Source organism: Stegodyphus dumicola, chromosome 5, assembly GCF_044657685.1.
Source record: "Stegodyphus dumicola isolate Sdum_Otavi_A_Nest chromosome 5, ASM4465768v1".
NCBI lineage: Eukaryota > Metazoa > Arthropoda > Arachnida > Araneae > Eresidae > Stegodyphus > Stegodyphus dumicola.
This window is the reverse complement of record NC_140772.1, coordinates 27,995,729-28,017,690: the sequence shown is the minus strand read 5'-3', so window position 1 is coordinate 28,017,690 and position 21,962 is coordinate 27,995,729. Positions and strand designations below refer to the sequence as shown.

General features: G+C 35.3%; 1 protein-coding gene across 1 annotated transcript in view; it reads right to left on the bottom strand.

The window, feature by feature from the left end:
* LOC118182102 (ciliary microtubule associated protein 1B-like) overlaps nt 1-21,962 on the bottom strand; it is a 43,902-nt gene that overhangs the window by 7,626 nt on the left and 14,314 nt on the right. The window contains exons 4-6 of the mRNA XM_035351392.2: nt 17,386-17,633; nt 13,203-13,315; nt 2,798-2,938 (exon numbers count right to left, since the gene is read on the bottom strand). Of these exons, the coding sequence (XP_035207283.1) occupies nt 2,798-2,938; nt 13,203-13,315; nt 17,386-17,633 (502 nt within the window). The remainder of the gene's footprint in view (nt 1-2,797; nt 2,939-13,202; nt 13,316-17,385; nt 17,634-21,962) is intronic.

The window sequence follows — 21,962 nt, the reverse complement described above, 5'->3', positions numbered from 1 at the left end:
TCAGTCTATGGTAAATAGAAGGAAGGAACGTTTTGGTCAGCATTACAAGATGAAATGTATTCCTCATTCCACATAGCTAAAAGCTTTTTATAATGAAAGGACTTCCAATAACTCTTTGGAATGCTAATGTTGATATCAATGGGTAAATTTAAGGCATCTTTAGCTAAGAAATCAGCTCTTTCATTTCCGTAGAAACCATGATGAGCGCGCACATAAGCAAAGCAGATATCAATACCTCTAATTCTAAGTGAACTAACAGTTACTAGGGTTTCGATAACTAATTTATCGCAGCTGGTAATACTGTTCAAAAGTTGAAGAGAAGAAAGAGAATCAGAACAAATAAGGTTCTTTGAGGATGTTGTCCCATGATCCTGGATCCATTTGACGGCAAGATAAATGCACAGAAGTTCTGCTAACTCTTAGGTTTAAAAAGAAAATTCTCCTTTGATTGATTGTAAATGTCGCTGAAGCACAACATGTTTATCTCATAGGTTATTTGCTGAAGTTCTACAGATGTGGCATTCAAGTTTACTTATTTTCAAAGTAGGATAGCACACTTATTATACGGAACAGTAAATAAAAGGAAGCACTGTTAGGTAAGTTCTTGGATTTGCAAAACAGGCGTCGTGCGTCTTGTAAGTGTCCTCCACAACACCGAAGCACTGCTGCCACCTCCTGGGTACATTTTTCATGCTGTGACCTAAAGTATCTTGAGAAAAATTTGAAAACTCTCGAACTGCATATTTATTAAGGCTTTCAATGTCTGATACGTTGTGTGTAACTTTAGCTTTCAAATACCACCACTAAAAAAGTATATTGCATTCCATACGACCTCTCTCAGTTTTCTGACATTAAATAGATGTCATTCAGTTTCTGTCATTCAGTTTTCTTCTGAGTTTATTGAAGCGACCTTTTCTACGGGAATATTTGGAACATTAAATATTCTTTCTTTCACCATTTGACGTCAAATGCCATATAAAATATAATTCGGGAGAAGACTGAGAAAATCACTCATTGCATTTCACATCGTGTCATGGTAAGTATACTTGGTACATCGCTACAATAACTTGATTATCATGAATGACATCTCCAAGACAGTGTATTCAAAAGAGCAAGGCCTGTTTTTAAATCCAAGGAATTAATTTACTTGAATGTTTTCTGTTGCATTTATTTTTATATAAGAAAAATCTGATGTGTACACCACATGACTTCCTTGTACGGAATATTAAATTATACGCATTTTTTCTTGCATTTCATTTAAACTTATTGGATTGAATTAAATCTACTTCGCCGACAGCCCATAAACCACAATAGAATAAATGCATTCTTTAAAATTCACTCTATTATTTGTTTACCATAGCGACACTCTGGCGCTAGATTCACTTAACAGTATTAATAATTATATGACAGTTAACTTATATAATAATTATATAACGGAAACTAAGTTAACTGTTATATAATCCAATAATTATATAACAGTTAACTTATATATTTCGTTCATATTATAACTCATAATGCAAAAATTTTATATCATTTAAAGAATAGAATTATCTAATCGTTGACTCACATGTTCTATTCAAATAGTATAATAAAGCTAGAATGATGTATAAAAGAAATTAAGCAAACAAAACAAAAAAAGAAACAGTTTTTCACAGACGATTGAGTATTTCTCATTTAATTAATTCAGTTCTCACTTCGCGAGAAGGCAAATATGCATAAAATCTCAAAATATCTATATTAAAAATTACGAAGTAAATCTCAAACACTTATTCCCTCGAAAAAATTCCAGAAAGAATTAAGCATGATTTAATTCGCAATAATAAATGAATGCGTTATCTTTGTTGTTGCGAAGCTAAGTTTCTCTAGATTGGCAACAAATCCACTAGTCTCTGTTTCAAATGTAAACATGAATGGCCGCCATATAAAAAAGGCTTAGCGGCACTTAGACAAATTTAAAATTGTTGATAATTCTCAAAATATTGCAGACATATTTACTAAAGGCATAAAAACCTTAACCGGAAGATAAAAACAACATAATTCAATCATATTTAAAGCAAAAAATGTACAATTTACAAACATATAAGAGTAAAGAAACTGAGATCACTGAGCCGGGTAATAGAGTGGATATATATATAAATATATTTATATACGTTTGGTGCGGCCGATTGCAACCAAAATATGAGGTGCACATCTACATGGTATAGCAGTCCTATATACAAAATTTCAACGTTCTGAGGCTACTCGTTTTTGAGTTATGCGAGATACGTACATATGTACGCACGTACGTACATACGTTCGTACAGACGCCACGAAAAATTCTCTTCATGATTAATTTTAAAGCAGTTTTATAATTTTTTTGAAGGAAAAGGGTATTTTATTCTGTCCTTACGTACAGATATCACGCAAAAACATCGTTAAATTTCATTCGATAGCGGTCAAAATGGATATTTTCTTTGAAATATGCTGCCTGAAACTTTTCGCGATTACAATACTTCCTTTTTACTTCGTACAAAGAAGTAAAAAAGAAATGAGTAACGTTAAATATCCCATAAGCCATATGCCCCGTAATTTTTCTCACAAGCCAACGGGCCTTGGGATACTACTTTAGGTTGAGAAAGCGTCACACATTTTGTTCAAGATTTTTTTTTTATTCTTTAACGCATTAGTAAAGCTCTGAACATATCATACGTAAGAAACTGCATGAATATTTTTGATATATCCAAAATTTTGCTTACTGTATGTGTGGTTATTTAAATCTAACGAATGTAATTGTTATTAGCGGTCATAATGAACTTACCACGTGATATTCGTTAGATGCTGGCCCGGGACTAGTAATTCCTATGCGATCTGTCTCTTTCTTAATCCCCATAGAATAAGCTGGCGAGCGACATTTATTAACATTCGTCGGTGGCAGCTGATAGGCTGCAGGGCCTGGATTCTGAAAAAACAGAAATATGGAAATGCAATGAGGCATTTTTGAACTGCCTGTTATTTAGATGGATCATTTGTGGATATTTTTATGGATGTATGTATAAAGTTTGTTAACAAAATGGATTTTGAAACATACGTACGCTTAACATGGCATTAAGTTATAGTAAATTAAATTAAATGCCATACTACATGACCTTAAATTTTGAGGACCCCCTACTTACAGAGTTTCTGATAAAGTAGATAATTTTATATGAGAACAATTTTAATTAGTATTGGAGGTTTCTGTAAACTTTGATTAAGCATTCATGCCGTCTCTAAATTGATTCATTCCTTATCAAACAACAGCTATATTGATAAATTTATCTTTTGAACTTCCTTCATTGAAAATAATATGAACTAAAATTTGGGTGCCACAGTTTAAATAAATTAATCCAAATTTCATTATTTCATGCAGCACTTTTTTCTGAAAAATAAATATTATATTAAGTGAAACAATGAAAATGGTCATTTTTTTAGGGAGATCAGCTATTTGTCTTAACAGATAACATGAAACATGCGTAATATCCTTGCAGAAATTAGAACTCCGCCCCTTCCAATTATTAGCCAGAAGTGCTTCCAATTACAACCCGAAGACCAGCAATAAGGAGGGGAAAAGTACCTTACAACCATAGGGATTGTTTATTCACTGCACTTCTTCTATCTTTTTGTAAGGAACAAGATGAAAATAGAAGTTTTGTAAAAAAGTAAACAGTGCCTTTTTCGAACTGTGGTCTTTCGCACTGTTGGTCTGTTAAGCTGCGTTCAGACGAGGGCGTGAAGGGCATATGTGGTTAAAGCCGAGCTCCGTTGCCAAGGCAATCAGTCTGTGCTACGTCACAAAATCTGGTTTAGGGCTCGTGGCATAGAGTTCAAAGTTTTCAACTTTACGCCGAGTTTGGGATAAGCGTCGACCAATCAGAGCGAGGCTAAAACGAAGCGGCGTTCTACAGAAGATTTAGCTGTCACAAAACAAGCAGAGCGAACGCGAGAAATCAGTCGAGCAGGAGAACAGCGCGTAAAAGTTGTAGACACATCCACGCAAATTTAGCTTCTCTCATTGGCCACGGCTTACACACCGTTCTCGCAGGTGTGAACAGAACTCTTGTATTTTATGCCCTTATGACTATGCCCTTTATGCCACCGTCTGAACGCAGCCTTATGCTCCTTAAAATACGATAAAAGCACATAAAAGGAATAATTAATTGCTTTTTATGTGTAATTATTATTACCTGTGGTATTACCTATTACCAATAGACAAGTGAGTACGACTGTTGAATACTTGTAGCTCCACCGGATTCAAATTCTGGTGAACGGGCTGCTGCTTAGGTTTCTCGTGGTCCCGATGCTTAACATAAATGTGAACTAATCTTCCTTCGAAAGACTTCCGTTAAAACAAGCATCTCTGATAACACTCGAGTTAGTTTTGCCTTAATCAATTAACCAATCTCTTTGTGGGATCTAGTCTTCTTCGCTATCACGCAATGTAACTACATCTACTTAAGTGTTAATCCTTGCGACTCCTTGCAAAGACATTGTCCCACCGAGCGGTTGTCAGTTCGCTGAACACTGGTAGTTCGGTCCAAGGTTCGAATCCCGCGAACGGGCTGGCTGCATGGGCGTTTTCGTGGTTTTCCCCGTGTGTAACGTGTATACGAGCCAGTTTCCCTTAGAAAGTCCTCCACGAAGGCATCCCTCCCTTTAGGCAGATAGCCCTCGAGGCTTTGCCATAATCACCCACACACACCTTGCAAAGACATGAAGGTGAACACAACAGGCAAAGAGTATAAAAGACCCTTTTACTGAACACAATATTTTACAGACGGCACGGATTTACAGTCACCGACACTTAGAGAAACTTAAAAGATAAAGTAACGCTAAATTGAAAGGTAAAGAAGTGCAAGACTAATCAATTCAGACTGACTCAGAACCTACATCGGAGGATAATAATTGGACTGCAAGAATGCCAATCCAATATCCAAGGTTAACAGGTGGTAGAAATAACAGCATGCATTCACAGTAGTGAAATCACGCTCTGACTAAAACTTTCACTACACCAGTTTAAATACACTGGTTCACCCAAAATTAATTTACATATTGGCGAGGAGAGGACTAAGAGAAGTGAAAAAAGGCTGACAAATTAAAATAACTCTTAGTAAAAATAAATGAAACCCTCTGAAATGATAACAGAAAGTTTGGATGGATCTCAATCCATAAATTTTAGTTTGCTTATGAATGATCATACACAGATAATTAACTAACTTGAATTTCTTTGATGCATTGCCATACCTAAGGACGGCTACAAAGAGACTAAATGAAGCTTAATCCGTGAATCTTGGTTTGGTGATGAATGCGCATCTGCAATTTTTTGTTCGATATTCATTTCAGGAGAAGATGATACGGTCGCAGAGAATTAAAAAATAAATAAATAAACCGTGTGGTTACTAAAACTCGGCTTCAACACATTCAGACTTCCAGAACTATGTTCAGTCCACGATACCATAGGCAGAGTACCTGAATTTCTTACCAGTTTATTGCAACGGAAAATTTTATTCCTAGTATGACAAAATGAGGTTTTTAACAAAAATCATGTCCAGGAATTTACGAAACTTAAAAGAAGTTTTGATTTAACTTCAGATAACAAATTTAAAATTTATTATTTTACAAGCATAATTTACCTTTAAACGTCCGAGATAAATTTTATTCACATTACAAGGAAAATAAACATTTTTTAATTATCCAAAGGATGTAAAAGGGAAAGTTTCAAGTACGTAGAAGAACTAAAAGATAAACACAGGGAAAGAGGTACTTTTGTCGGAAATTCTATTGATCCTTCAAATGCTGACAAGGCATCTTATACTTTATTTACTAATCAGCCTTAGGCAACGATCCTTTTGACAATTAAGTGGTAAATATTTATTTAGGAGCTCTTCATATACTGCCCTTTCCTGGAAGGCTTTTGTAAGAGGCTGATGTGCTTTCCATAAGAAAGTGGACACTTGAATCTCTAACGGACAACTTTATGTACACCTTTTTAGGTTAGATAAGGTTCTGATTACTTTTATATTAATGGTGCACTGCGTGATATTGTAATGATTACCGATGTTAAATGTTGTAGCTCTGAGCGCAGGTTCGAATCACGGAGAAGGCTTGATATTTAACTGTCTGTGCTGCCAGAGGTTACTTAAAATATTAGCTAGCCAAATATTTGCTTTAGTACAAAGGCTATTTATTTAGAAGTAGTATCGGATTTGCCTACTGAAGGATTTCTAGCATGTCTTAGAAGGTTTATTGCCAGACGATCCAAACCATCCATTGTTTGGAGTGATAACGCTACTAACTTCAAGGAAACGAAGAATGTTCTTGATAAACTCCTTAGAATCTGTAGATCGGATCCTATTCAACGCTTTAATTCCGAAGAAGGTATAACATGGAGATTTATTCCTCCTTCTTTCCCCGCATTTTTGTGAATTATGGGAGGCTCATGTAAAATCACTGAAGAGAATTTTGACAAAGGTCGCGAAAACGACAATTTTAAACTTTGAAGAGCTATATACAGGGGTTGGACAAAAATATGGAAACACCTTTAAAAAAACATGTTTCTTTGCTTAATATGGTGTAGAAAACCCGTTGGCATCCAAAACAGCTTGCAGTCTTCTCGGAATGGATAAATACAGTTCCTATATGTATGCCAAGGGAATTGATCGGCCAAAATGTTTACATAAGTCTTGGTAGTCATGTGCCCTGACACTTATCATGGGGCTAGCAGAGAACCACGATATGGCTGCCCAAACCATAACAGAACCCCCGTCATGTTTCACTCTTGGCAACAAGCAGTCTGTATTATAGGCTTGAGATGGCGTTCTCCAGACGTAAACTCGGCCAGAAGTGGGAAACAATGTGAAAGAAGACTCGTCAGACCATATTACTCGCTTCCACTGCTCTATAGTCCAGGCTTAAGACTTAAACAATATTTTTTCCTGTTACGGGCATTAGCATCACTGGTGAGTGGCTTCTCAATTGCAGCACGGCCAGCAATTCCCTGTTTATGAAGCTCCCTTCTAATTGTTTTGATACTCACAGAGTTCGGTAACACAACATTCATTTCAGCAGTAACTTTTGCTGCTGTGGTCTTCTTATTTTTCGTCACAATTGCCCTTAATGATCGTCTGTCACGATCACTCAGGACACACTTTCGTCCGCGCTGTGAATTAGCAGATGATGTTTTTCCGCTTTTCAAATATGCGGAATAAATCTTCGATACAGTACCTCTTGAAACACTAAACACCTCGGCTACCTTGCTTACGGAAGCACCTACCATACGTGCTCCAACAATTTGCCCCCGTTCGAAGTTTGTTAACTCTGACATAATGCAATGACAACCTCACATAACAGTACTCCGACAACAACTGAACTGTTTAGCATATTTACGAAGTTGTATAGGTGGCGTCAGTAGTCAAAAACGCCAGCGCCACATACATATTTCATTAAAATCAATCTTTCTTTTCAAACATGCATTTCACAAGGTGTTTTCATATTTTTGTCCATCCACTAAGACACCCAAGAGGTGGACACTAGCTCGCATCGAGGAGACCGTTCCTGGTCCAGATGGACTAGTACGAGTAGTAGACGTCAGAACTTCAGACGGAATCTTTCGTCGAACCGTCTCCAATATCAGTCCATTCCCATTTCCAAATAATGTTGGACAATCGTCCAACGAGGCCGGGATGTTCCGGCTTGACTAGAAACTTTCCTCTGCCGATACTCCGGTTTGACTTGCAACTTTTCTCTGCCTCGGAATGGCAATAGTCAGAACTTGATTTTCGATTCGTCATAACGCAGCTCGAACGCTGCTCATGACATGTAACAGTAGAATTGATTCTAGATTCTATATTAGATTAATTTGTTTAGTATTTAGACCTTCTGAGAAATTTGAAGATAAGGATAAAGAAAGAGGGGAAAAATCAAAACCAACTGCCGGGCGCCATCAGAATTAGGACGAAGCTTTACAATAAATTAGATGGGTATAGCTGCAAAACCATTGGTGAAGTTTTGGTGCCCCGCCTACTTCTTCCTGTGCATCGTGCGTTAACGGTACATAAAACGGAAGCTGCCAAATGACTGGTTCATTTTTACTGCCAAGCCAGCTCTTTTCACACTTAAGGATAAGGAACGGGGGGCGTGGGCACTATGCCTCTACCATACGGTTAATTAGTATAGCACCACGTCCACCATGATCTAGAGAACATTAAGACAATACTAATTCAAATACGTGAGTACATAATTGAAAATGAATGATTGATTACAAACAATTGTAGTATACCTTGGCAGTAAAAATTTAGTATTTACATGTATAATACAAGGAAGACAATAATATATGAAAATATTTGAGTTCCGCCCTTATACGTACCATAAAAAATAAGGCCTTCCGTTATTGCCACTGACATGAGAGCCATTCTAGCCATAAGAGAGAGTACTCCTACAAGTCCTACTGCTTCATGTACCAGTAATTTCCGATTTAAGAAAGGTACTATTGCTAATGCTGCCGCAGCATTCAGGTCGTCAAAAGTTATTCATGTGAGATGCCCCAGAGGCTTTACAAGGTAACTGAGCCAAGTGAGACGAATTCAGCTCAATATTGGACAGATATCTGCTCAATATCTGCCAAATATTGTAATGTGGATATTACTATGAACTGGAATGGAGGTTTGTTTTAAAAAAATAATATCCGTTGAAGCCAACAAGGTTGCTTTTATCACTATAGAAAAAAAAATCTGATGTGTACACCACATGACTTCCTTGTACGGAATATTAAATTATACGCATTTTTTCTTCCATTTCATTTAAACTTATTGGGTTGAATTAAATCTACTTCGCCTACAGCGCATAAACCACAATAGAATAAATGCATTCTTTAAAATTCAGTCTAGTATTTGTTTACCATAGCGACACTCTGGCGCTAGATTCACTTAACAGTATTAATAATTATATGACAGTTAACTTATATAATAATTATATAACGGAAACTAAGTTAACTGTTATATAATCCAATAATTATATAACAGTTAACTTATATATTTCGTTCATATTATAACTCATAATTCACAAATTTTATATCATTTAAAGAATAGAATTATCTAATCGTTGACTCACATGTTCTATTCAAATAGTATAATAAAGCTAGAATGATGTATAAAAGAAATTAAGCAAACAAAACAAAAAAGAAACAGTTTTTCACAGACGATTGAGTATTTCTCATTTAATTAATTCAGTTCTCACTTCGCGAGAAGGCAAAAATGCATAAAATCTCAAAATATCTATATTAAAAATTACGAAGTAAATCTCAAACACTTATTTCCTCGAAAAAATTCCAGAAAGAATTAAGCATGATTTAATTCGCAATAATAAATGAATGCGTTATCTTTGTTGTTGCGAAGCTAAGTTTCTCTAGATTGGCAACAAATCCACTAGTCTCTGTTTCAAATGTAAACATCAATGGCCGCCATATAAAAAAGGCTTAGCGGCAACTTAGACAACTTTAAAATTGTTGATAATTCTCAAAATATTGCAGACAGATTTACTAAAGGCATGAAAACCTTAACCGGAAGATAAAAAAAACATAATTCAATCATATTTAAAGCAAAAAATGTACAATTTACAAACATATAAGAGTAAAGAAACTGAGATCACTGAGCCGGGTAATAGAGTGGATATATATATAAATATATTTATATACATTTGGTGCGGCCGATTGCAACCAAAATATGAGGTGCACATCTACATGGTATAGCAGTCCTATATACAAAATTTCAACGTTCTGAGGCTACTCGTTTTTGAGTTATGCGAGATACGTACATATGTACGCACGTACGTACATACGTTCGTACAGACGCCACGAAAAATTCTCTTCAGAATTCATTTTAAAGCAGTTTTATAATTTTTTTGAAGGAAAAGGGTATTTTATTCTGTCCTTACGTACAGATATCACGCAAAAACATCGTTAAATTTCATTCTATAGCGGTCAAAATGGATATTTTCGTTGAAATATGCTGCCTGAAACTTTTCGCGATTACAATACTTCCTTTTTACTTCGTACAAGGAAGTAACAAGCGATATCTTCTCGATAGTGGGAACAAGTATGCTTATGGGTTATTATGCCATTTAAAATTTTATTTAATTATTTTATATTTTTATTTTATTTATTTATTTATTGTAATTTGAGATCTTTTTGCTCATTTAACGTATCTTATATATTTAGTTCGCATATATTCGATTATCTTTTCAGGTTTATTTTGCATATAATTATTTTTATTCTTTTTTTTTTATTTGAGATTTTATTTTTTCATTTAACGTATTTTTACGTATTTAGTTTGTATATATTTAACTGTCTTTTTACGTACATTTAACTGACTTTTTACATTTAACGTACTACATTTGTTTATTTTTTAATTGTTTTTTATTTGATGTTATTTTGCATATTTAATTTGAGTACAGTTATTCTTATTTAGTCTTTCCAACTTTAGTTTTATGTTTCTTTCTGAGTATATTAAATTTGTATATAATTTTTCCTTAATCGTCTTTCTTAAGTTTTACTTTAATGTTTCCTTAATTTTATGTTTCCTTATTACGATATGTATTTTAGTATAGCATTACATATTCGGCCTCTTGAAAAAATGAAGGAAAATTTTTCTGTCCTAAATTTCCGGAATTGTCGAGATGCATATCATTGTACCGTGTGGTGGTGGGGACCAATCCAAAAAACAATGTTTAATATATTCATTTTATTATTAAAAGCTCATTAGATAGTGCTCTAAAACAATCAATCATAGTACTATGATTTTGTTATAGGTTCGAATCTCCTCAAACTGGTAAACATTTATTTACCAACTACATTAAAAATTCTAAAACACTTTCTCTTAACAGATAGCTGAATCTCCGCCTTCGGGCTTGCACCGTGCACCGCCTTCGAGTCTGAGATCTTGTTGGTGAACCGGTAATTTCTTATTACTAGAGAATCCAGGCATTGAAAAGACCGCTGCAGCTCAATATGCAGATGCTACAGAGGAATCGTATCTGGCGAATCTAGTGGTCAGGCGGCACCTCACTTTTGTGTTCTTGAATCATTCCTGCGCAACGTGTGACCGATGGAGTAGTTGCAATGTCCAGTTGTCTTCTACCGTCCAGTGGTGATGCTATTTGGCAAACTGTAATCATAGCAATTGAGGGCTTTCCTTTAGCAGTGGAACCCGATATGGTCTGTTATAACCGAGTTGCACCAGTTCCCGATGAACAATCCTTGCGCAGACGCTGCTCGAAGTATCACCTGCATTAAAATCTGCCCTAATATGAGTAAATCTACCGTAATATCGTATCGATGGCAAGACCGATATGACTGAGCCTTCGAAAAGGTCGCGCCTCAGTCGGTGTTTCACGGCCATACTTTGTACGTTTCACACCGCTTTTCCCTTTTATAAGGTAGTGTTAATACATCAGGGCCATAACACTGCGCGACATGTTCAGCAGTTTGGCAGCTGCTGATATCGAATATCCAGCCTGGCAAGAGCGACAATCTGTCGTCGATCAAACTCGCTTAGATCTTAAAATCGATCTGTGCCTTTGCCAAGTATATCGGAACTCTGATATTTATAATATGCAGAGCCAACTACAGCCAGCGATTTCCCAGTTATTATTTCCCACTGCGCGTATTTATATGGTCGTATCACAAGTATAACGGCTTGTGTTCGCTGCTTATTGCTGATGCTTGCTGTTGCAATCATACAAGACTCGATCAAATGAACTTGGTAAGAAACAGAATATCTCTTTGGTATTTGAAAGCAACTAAAGGAATTCATGCTTAAATATATTGTAGTATTACAGACTATAACCAAAATCAGGACTCTAAAGTTAAAGGCAAAAACTTTTATAATCTCTAACGTAGTTCGTCAGGAACTCGTTTCCGCGACTTGAACTGTTATCTCCAGAAGCAAAAATTCTCCTTGTTGGGTGCGTAAGTTCTTTACTAACGCAGAATGGAAAATCTCACCTTGTGATATTAAGGCTTGGTTCCAAGAAACCTTCCTAAATATTCACCGCTTTTTTTTTTTTTTTTTTTTTTTTTTTTTTTAAGTCCAAAGGGATTTGAATCCCGAAGGACTATTAGTTTCGTTTTGGCATTTTGCGTCGGACTCATAAATGTCGGTTCACTTTTCAAACTGTTGCCACAAAATGTTAGAGTCCTGCATTATATTTGAAGAAATTAAATAATGAAAAATCTGCATAAATGTATGTATATTTCTCGTATTGTGATAAAACAACGGTACATAGAGTCATCGAATTTTGAATAACGTAATCCTCCAACGAATATGAGCATGTGGAAGACCAAATTTGAAATTTGAAATTTGTTTTATGACCGATTTCCTATTTTTTAAAACTTTGACGAATTTTTGATTAACAAACTCAAGGATTTCAAAGCGAGCAATGGCAACGTTGTGCAGAAAAAACATTTTTATCTCCAGCGCGTGAGTCTCTGTATCGGAAATTCTAAAGATATGCTCGTTTTAAAACTATTTTGCGATATTGCTGTTGCACTGGATCTTATGGTTTAAGTGCGAGGAACATGATATTTAATAAAGAAAGGTAACACACAAAATGTTAAAAAACGCCCCTTTGGAAGTAATTTAAAATCTGAAACATTTCAGATTTTGTTTTTTTTATTTATTTATTTATTTATTTATTTTTTTAACCAAGTGGAAACTCTAAGCTTAAATACCCAAATGAGTACAGAAAAGGAGAATTCGTTATCTTTGCAGTACAAACTGTCTTCTGCAGTACAACAGTACTGACGTGTTTACAGTTACAGCTTCAAATATTTCTTCTAACGAAACTGCTTAAATTTGAGTCCATCTCTTTCGATGACTCTCTATCTCCAGAACGTATTATTAAAAACAATAGCGATAGAATACTCATTAATACCGATAATTTGTTGTGTGCGTTATGCATCACATATCATGCGTTCAAAAGTGCCAGTCTATACAAATCTTAACAAATAGACCAGTATGCAAGTATGCCGCTTTTTCCATAAATTATTTCTGTGCCCCATTTTTTATGATCATTTTGCATCTTTACATTGTCGTTTTTACAGTTGCAATCCATGCACTTGCTTTTTGTTTTACTACCAGAGAAATATCTCCATTTGCGCGTTTTGATAAACGGTAATAAAGAAGATATGAGATTACCTGCTGAGGTATGCCAGTCTTGTCAGATTTATTGGAAACGGAGTAGGCTGGGCCTCCTGCAAATGGCGCTCTTCCCGGGCCGAGAGTCTCAGGAAGAGTGTACAGATTAGGAGCTATAAATAAAGAAATGTTTTCACAATTATTTTAAGCTTCTCATACAATTAAATTTAATCAAAACACTCTTATGCCTTTTCTTATTACTACACATGGCCACATACAGTAATCATTGTCATTGTCCATTGTATAGGAGAATAGAATAAGAAAAAAGGAGGGGTGCTTATAATTAACATTCAGCCGTAACAAATTGCAAATTATAAACAGCATGTAGAGTTCCTCACTTTGTAATTCCAAGTCAATGTTGGAAGTGAAGAATCTAAGAACTGATAAGCGAATAATCGCTTAAGTTCGGTAACAAGAAACAACAAGATAGAATTTATTATTCCAATAAGATGTAACAAAACTGCGCCTGGGAGTGTACAAACAAAGCCCGCACTTGGGCTCGAACTTAAAAGACTAAGAATTAAACTAAATCTAAGATTAACTAAAGAAATATAGCCGAAGCTATCAAGGCTCAAATCGAGTTGGCCCCTTAACTTATTTGACTACGAAGCTTAGCAAGGGCCTGAGTACGGCCGAGCGTAATAACAGCTTTGAGAGAGAGTGGCTAAAGAGGGAGACGCGTGTAAATCAGAAACTCTGATTCTCTCTGACTCAGTAAGTAACTTCGTGGTTTAAATACCGCTCCTCCTCATTACATATTCAGCAAGATTCCAAAACTACGTTCTGGCCGGAAGTAGTAAGTTGAAGTTACGAATTTGACAGGAAAGGAACTTTAACCTAAAATTTAACTGTTAATAAAATTAACATAATCCTTACAAACAGACAACCAAATTACATTAATAAATTAACAAACAAATTACAAATAAAATAAGTTTTATTTACAAACGATCCACCAGAAATGATAGTTTACTTAAGGCTAATTGCTGTTCCGCCAATTCTGTATCTTAACGCGTAATTGGCGGAAGGTCACATGATGACCACATTAAATTTTTGTCTATTAATAAAATTGAATATTGTATATTAAGATACGAGTGATAGAAAGGAAGACATGCGATATCTCATACGACTAGTCGAAATACTAGTCTCATACGACTAGTCGAATACGACTAGTCGAGTAGGAAGACTTCACAAGAATTCACATACGACTAGTCGAAAGAAATGGGGGTCGCTGGAAAAAAAAAAGTAAATAATGGAGTCTGCTGGCCAGTTATGTTTGCTGATGAAAGAAAATTCATAAGATACTTCACTTCATTTCATAAATATGTTTTTATAACTAGAGTTTAGTATTTCATTTAAGGCGCAAAATAAAACGCATTACACCTGATTTTTTTTTTTTTTTTTTTTTTTTTCTTTATTACAAATTGAAATCAGCATCTGTGCTAAAATGCTCTTTGGTAAAAAAAGCTGTTACTTACTTAAGATGAGCAATTAAAATAAAGGATAATCATTCTAATTTACGATGTTCTGCAATTTAAATTCAAATGAATTAGAAACGAAACATTTTAACCTTTTAAAAATGCAGATTTTATTTTAAACAGATTATAATCAGGCGACAAATTTGAATTTCTAAAATAGTATTAAAATTCTACAACTAAACTATACGTACCACATTAAACATAAGTTTCGTAACTCAAATTTCAACTTAAATATCTTTCTTATATACACTCTAGTCCACCAGCGGTCGAGCGGTAAAGGAACGCCCCAAACCGGAACGCGCATGCGGGCTGGCTGCATGGGCGTTTTCGTGGTTTTCCCCATGTGTAACGTGTATACGAGCCAGTTTCCCTTAGAAAGTCCTCCACGAAGGCATCCCTCCCCTTAGGCAGATAGCCCTCGAGGCTTTGCCATAATCACACATACAATACAATACACTCTATTTTGAGCGATCCCTTGAAAGACGTATCATGTTCATAGGCCATGTTTCAAAATCTCAGTAGTGTTGTGCTAATCTTTTGGAACATGGTCTTTAAATCTACGCAGTGTTAAACGGTTTTGCTCTGAAACCTGTATGATAGGTCAATGTAACTAAAAAATCCAAGCTTCTATTTCAGACGCCCACCAGCAGCCGAGCGGTAAAAGTCGCTGACCACTGGTAGTTAGGTCCGAGGTTCGAATCCCACGAACGGGCTAGCTGCATGTGCGTTTTCGTGCTTTTCCCCATGTGTAACGTGTATACGAGCCAGTTTTCCTTAGAAAGTCCTCCACGAAAGCATCCCTCCCCGTGAGGCAGATAGCTCTAGTGTGCTTTGCCATAATTAAATACACCATCTATTTCAGACATTACTAAACAAGGCATTTCTGATAGTTTGAAAGCCGTTTTTGCAAGCGTGAATACTTGCGTCTTCTGTGGAATTTCACAGTGGATGACAGTTATGAACAGTTAAATGTTCCATTACATTTTATATGTAGAATATTCCAAAATAATATTATTTAATTTTTTTGGGGAAACGTTAATAATAGAGAACATATTAAACAATTAAAATGAGCTGATTAAAGTTGCAATGTCTACACTGAATATGAATGCATGTCTATAGGAACTCTTTTGTTTAATAATACTAACATATGTTACGGTGAAACACCGAAATCTGGAGAATGTCGACTTTCACCGGTGAATGTCAACATTCACATAGTCTCTTGGTGTATGTCCGAAATATTTTCCAAATACTCTTATTTCTGACTTACACCGGTCGATGTCGACATTCACCATGTACTAATAGTGAATGTTGAACATATAACAATATTATATTTTCTTCTCCGTAATTCAGTCGCGAATAAACGCACTCGAAACTTGAAATAAGAACTTAAGAACATGAGAACCTAAAACACACAATACATTCAAAATGAGAAAGGAAAATAATAGAAGTTAAAAACTTACTTAATTATACAGTACGTTCTAAATGAGAAAATAAAATAACAGTAATAAAAAACTTACTAAATTATGTGATTCAAATCTTATTTATTGCAACAACTTAAACTATCATGGCACTTTATAAACCTCTCTTTTCGACTTTCATCAGAGCATATCTGTGATTGTCGACATACACCGGTGAGGGTCCGAATATACAAGAATGTAGTGCAATATTCGATCTTTCACCGACGTATTTGGTGAACGTTGATATTCTCCGGTGAAAGTCGACATTCTCCAATTTCGGTATTTCACAATAACATATCCTTTATTTCTCAGTTCAAACGGGCTTTGTCCCTGAAGGACTACTGCTTTCGTTTTGCGATTTTGCGTTGGTTCACTATAAATGTCCGTTTCACTTTTCAAACTGTTGCCACCAAATGTGGAGTCCTGCACTATATTTGAAGAAATTAAATAATAAAAAATCTGCATAAATGTATGTATATTTCTCGCATTTTAATAAAACAACGGTACATAAAGCTATCGAATTTTGAATGACGTAATCCTCCTACGAATATGGGCATGTGGAAGCCCAAATTTTTAAATTTGGAATTTGTTTTATTATCGGTTTCATATTTTGTAAAATTTTAATGAATTTTTGATTAGCAAACTCAAGGATTTCTATGCAAGCAATGGCAACGTTGCAAAGAAAAAACATTTTTATCTCCAACGCGCGAGTCTCTATATCGGACATTCTAAAGATGTGCTCAATTTAAAACTATTTTGCGATATTGCTGTTGAAGTGAATTTTATGGTTTAAGTGCGAAGAACGTGATATTTAATGAATAAATAAATGTAACAAAGATGTTAAAAACGCCCCTTTAAACGTAATTTAAAATCTAAAAACTTTTCAAACTTTTTTTTTTTTTTTTTTTTGTGTGTGTGTGTGTGTGTGTGTGTGTGTCTACAGTGTTTCGTGAGGGTCCGAATATACAAGAATGTAGTGCAATATTCGATCTTTCACCGACGTATTTGGTGAATGTTGAAATTCTCCGGTGAAAGTCGGCATTCTCCAATTTCGGTTTTTCACGATAACATATATATATAAGACTGGTAAAATGGGTCTTTCTTAAATTTCATTTCCTGTAATCGTTTTAAAGGCTCTTTAATCATGCAGCCTAATTAATAATTGTATGCTATAGCTTACTAAATTACACAAATATTTGAAACAAATGATTTTATGCTAGATTGACAAAACTTTGTTCTATTACCATTTACCTGGTGCAAATATTTTCTTCGTGATTGCCGTTTTCTTACGCATGGTATATGAAGGTGAACGAGGATATACCATGGGATCGCTGTACCCTCTATGGTAAACAGCTGGGCCCGGGGTTGTGAAGAACGTCAAGCCGTCGATCTTCTCTCCAACAAATGGTGCATGGCATTCGTCTTTTCCCTTATTGGTTATTTTTCTAGTATCATACACGGCTGGACCAGGACTGCAGGTGAAGAACTGCCGCATGTCCCTGAAGTTAAAACAAAATTTCTACTGGCAAAGTCTGATTATGCAAGATTACCTCTAATGGGGTACTACTCATGTTTTTCAGTCATAACCAAATGTTACGTTAGTTCAGCTTCAGCTATAATTACCTGAAGCTGAGCCAGCTTAAAATTTTGTTATACTGAAAAGCATTTTTCATTTCAATATTTAAAATTAATTCGTTTTGAAATGAGTATATGACTATGACAGCAGATATAACAAGTTTGAAAATAAGCGAAATTCATTCTTCGATTGGAGGTAAGAGAATAAATATAACAAAGGTTCTCTATCTCATGAGGCAAAAAGTATTTTACTTTTATCTATTATTTTCACATGCAAAATCGAAAACTGAAGAAACAGGATTGAACCTTCAATACACAATTTTTGTATATCCCTACTGCCATGTTCGAGTCTTTCTATATTATTAAACTAATGGCCCCCGAGATGAAATTTGATTTTAGGGAAGAGAAAGTACTCTTTCGTGATAGTGTTTTAGTCTGCTAAACCAAGACCTTGGCAGGAAGTTTAAGCAATGTATGTTATTTCTACGATTTAATGAATTTTCCTTGGGATATATCTTAAAGCAGAGGTTCTCAATTTGCGCTTTTTAGAAGTTCTACTGCCGCTCCAGAGAAAAAACGTAAATATAAATTGAAAAAAAATTAAGGAAAAGAAATAAAAAGTAGAATCAAAAATGAAAAAAAAAAAAAAAAAAAAAAGAAAAAGTAGAATCAAAAAAGAAAAAAAAAAATTAAAATACATTATTCCGCCAAATTCTGAATTTGGCAAGTTCACTTTCAGATCTTCTGTAGCAGACGACATTTCGCCAGCTGCAGTCGGTTATTTTAGAATAGCTACTTCAAAGCCTTTCCCCCAAATCATGCCTCGTAACCACGGTAACGACTACTGCTTTGAGAGTTTAGAATCCTTTAAATAGTTAAAATCTGGTTATTCTCTCTGTTCGATGATGACTATACATTTAACGAGCGTAAATGAGGGAAGGCTTACGCTTGACCTTGAAGTGCCTATTTTAAAGTAGCAGACTACAGAGGTGGCACGATGTAATTGTGTTAATTGTTATACAAAACATACGAAAACAAATATTTTGGATCCCATAACATATTACCCTTCTTTTCACCTTAAATGTAAAAATAGCCATTGTTACGACTGCTGCATGCTGTGCAAGATTTTTTAGTTGAAGCTTTCGTAAGATGCTTGATCTGATGTATTACCTTTTATTTTGACTAATTTGAGAATTTCTCACGGATGGTTTAATTTCAGAAATGTAAGGTTTTAATATCTGCTAATATTTTGTACACAGTAATAAAAAAAATAGTTTACAATTGGTTGCCCCTTGTTTTTTATTTGGGGGGGGGCTGTTTTTTTTTTTTTTTTTTTTTTTTTTTTTTTGTCGCGAAGATAGACACGCCTGGAAGACACAATTTCAAGGTGCACAAAGCCAAAATAAGAAGTTAAACAATTGCACAAACTCGGTGTTCATGTACACATCGATCTATTAAAATGTTTGAATTATAGAGGTTAAAATTTGAAGTTTTAAAACTTTCTTCCTAAATAGCGAGAAGAAAACAAAACAAAAAAATTGTTTTAATTTAGTTTCCTGGTCAGAGCGTGCACATGTATTTGCAATAATAATGATTTCATGATAAATATTTATCACAGAAATTATAAAACTGCAGTGCTTTAATTTTGCTGTAAATCGTATTTGACTTACAAATATACAAGTACTTCCATGGATCTGAGGCCAATTGTATTTATGACATCTATGTGGTAACCCTTCATTTAGTTTGTGACCCTAATAAGATAAAGACCTTAAAGATTCTAAAATAATTTAGTGCAATGTGTAGGGTTTCCTTTAATTAACTAACATTTTATTCAGATTTTTCAAATTTTCGTTATCGTTCCTGCACTCTTCAAATTCCCCCTCGCATTTCCTCACCAGGATGTAAATTTAAAGCTAAGTGAAGTGAGTATTTAAACGGGTGAATCTCTGAGTGTATTTAGAGCGTTATTTTGCTAGCCAGAGCACGTTTCGTTGCTTATTTTCGCTGTTACGGTAGTATGCCCCTTGGCCATTTTGGATAATTGTTACCCCTCTTAGGTTTTGTTGAGTCAACCTAAGTTAGCTGTAACTTAACGTGCTAATCCACCACTATTCTATTTATACTTGAAGGCTTAGGTGCGAAGCACATGGAGAACAGGCGCCTAGTCTAAAAGCCTCATCCTGTATATAACGCATGGCAAAATGGCATGACCTTCCTACCATAACATTAGAAGTGATGGCAGAGAATTCTAAAAAAGAAAGAATTCTCAGAAGATGTTAGATACGATCCTTGTGTATAAGATCTTCGGAGAGGAAGGTAGACTGCATAAGACGTAGCAGAGATAAAGTCCGGAAAGTAGTTGTGTGAATTTCCTGCTTCGCTATTGGTTCGTCATAGAGAGAGTGCTAAATCTTTCCTAATCTTCGAATTCCGCGAAATTGATGAGCAACATAGCCTCTTGGAAGCCTGTTTGTAATTTTTCTGCAGAATTCTTTGCTGGCCTGATTTTGCCAATATAAGAGATAATGGAGGTTAAAAAGGAGTTAATCCATTTCATCGCGTTGCTGAGGTCTTTAGGGGAGGGAGTAATTTTACCTTTTAGTTTCTCGCTGTAGGTAGCTTGGCTGGGATTTTTCCGCGCTGGAATTTTGGCAGGCTTGGAGCTAGAGAAGTTTTCTTCGGAAAATTCTGGAGCTTTAGACTTGAACTGATTTATGCTATAACGCTTAAGTTTCACCGCAAGTGGTCTATGTTATCGTAACTTACGAAGTACGTGCGTTTCTGTCATTAGTTGGAAATAATAAAGGGTTATTTTAAACCTTCTTCTGTGCTGGTGTCTACTTCACGCCTGTGCGAGAATTCGCCAGGTTTATTGTAAGGTCTAGTTTAGTTTATTAGCCCTAAAAAGGCTATATCTTACAAATGGACTGTAGATCTTTAATGACAGAGTTCATTAAAGAATTGTCAAAAGTTCCTGTAGGGTAAGGCATGTAGTTCTATAGCTGATACTTTATCCGTACAGCTATGCTGTATTTGTGAGGCAAATATAAGAGAGTTTAATAATTTTGACAGAATGATAGAGACTGAAAGATTAATGTTTGCAATACTAGTATCAAATGGATGGATACTCATTTTGACATGCCTGCTAACGCTTTGCCAATAAGTTTCCGTTGAAAGGTTTTAACCCAGAAGAGTAGATAAAGTAACTGTACGAAACAAAAAAAGGCATTCTACAGCCATTTAAGGAAAACTCTTGATTAAGCGAGGACCGACTTAGACACAGTTTTGGCAGAAATATGGCACGAACGACGTTTATTCTCTTATCCTAAATTTAGATGTAAATTTCATTTAAAAATGCACCAAGAGGTCACAAAATTAACACCTTAAAATTCAGAGAATACGCTTATAGTACGACTAGATATTTTGTATCATATTCCATTCACGGTATGCACTTTTATTAAATGCCATTGTTACTCAACGAATTAATGATATTGCTGATGATGTGAAGAGTCACTTCTCAATCGCATCAAGAGTGCCACGTTCCAGCTGCAATTGGATGAAAACGACTGAAATAACCATATCTGTAGATTTAATGGCATTTTCTCCCTATGATTAATTATAAAGATATCAAGAGAAGTACTTCTTTGCAAACTATTGCCAACTACATTGTAATGTTGCGCGGCCCCAACCTGCACGCAACAATAGTGGTGACTGCTATGAACTGGAAAACACAGTCTTGAGAAGGGTTTAAATCCCTTTTTATTCAACTTTAGAAATTACAGGTGCGTGCTCTTGACGCTCACAAACTAAGCGGACCCGGCGGTAAAATAAAAATAAGAAACTAAAAATGAATAATAACAAGTTACTACCTACGAGGCTCTCTAAACGTAACTAACCTAACCGCGTTCTAAGATACCGCTAATGCTTCAGCAAACTTCTGAATATTAAGTTGAAAGATTCAACTATCTGCCGAGGCAAGCACACAGGCCGAAACGCGGGGTTCTTCTATTTCTACCTAGCCACCTCCACGCTCGTGAAGCAAGAAAGCACACTTTCGAACTCGTTTCCCTTCTATTTAACTCGAAATACTTCCGCTGACAGTTTGAATACTTTGCGCGTTCTACTAAAATTTACATACTCTGGCATTGGCAATTCCAGGGGAAAGTAAGGCTTGACAGGAAAGATAGTTTAAACTTAAAATAAATGTTAGTTAAAATAAATATAAACCCTACAACATATCAGGAAGTGAAATA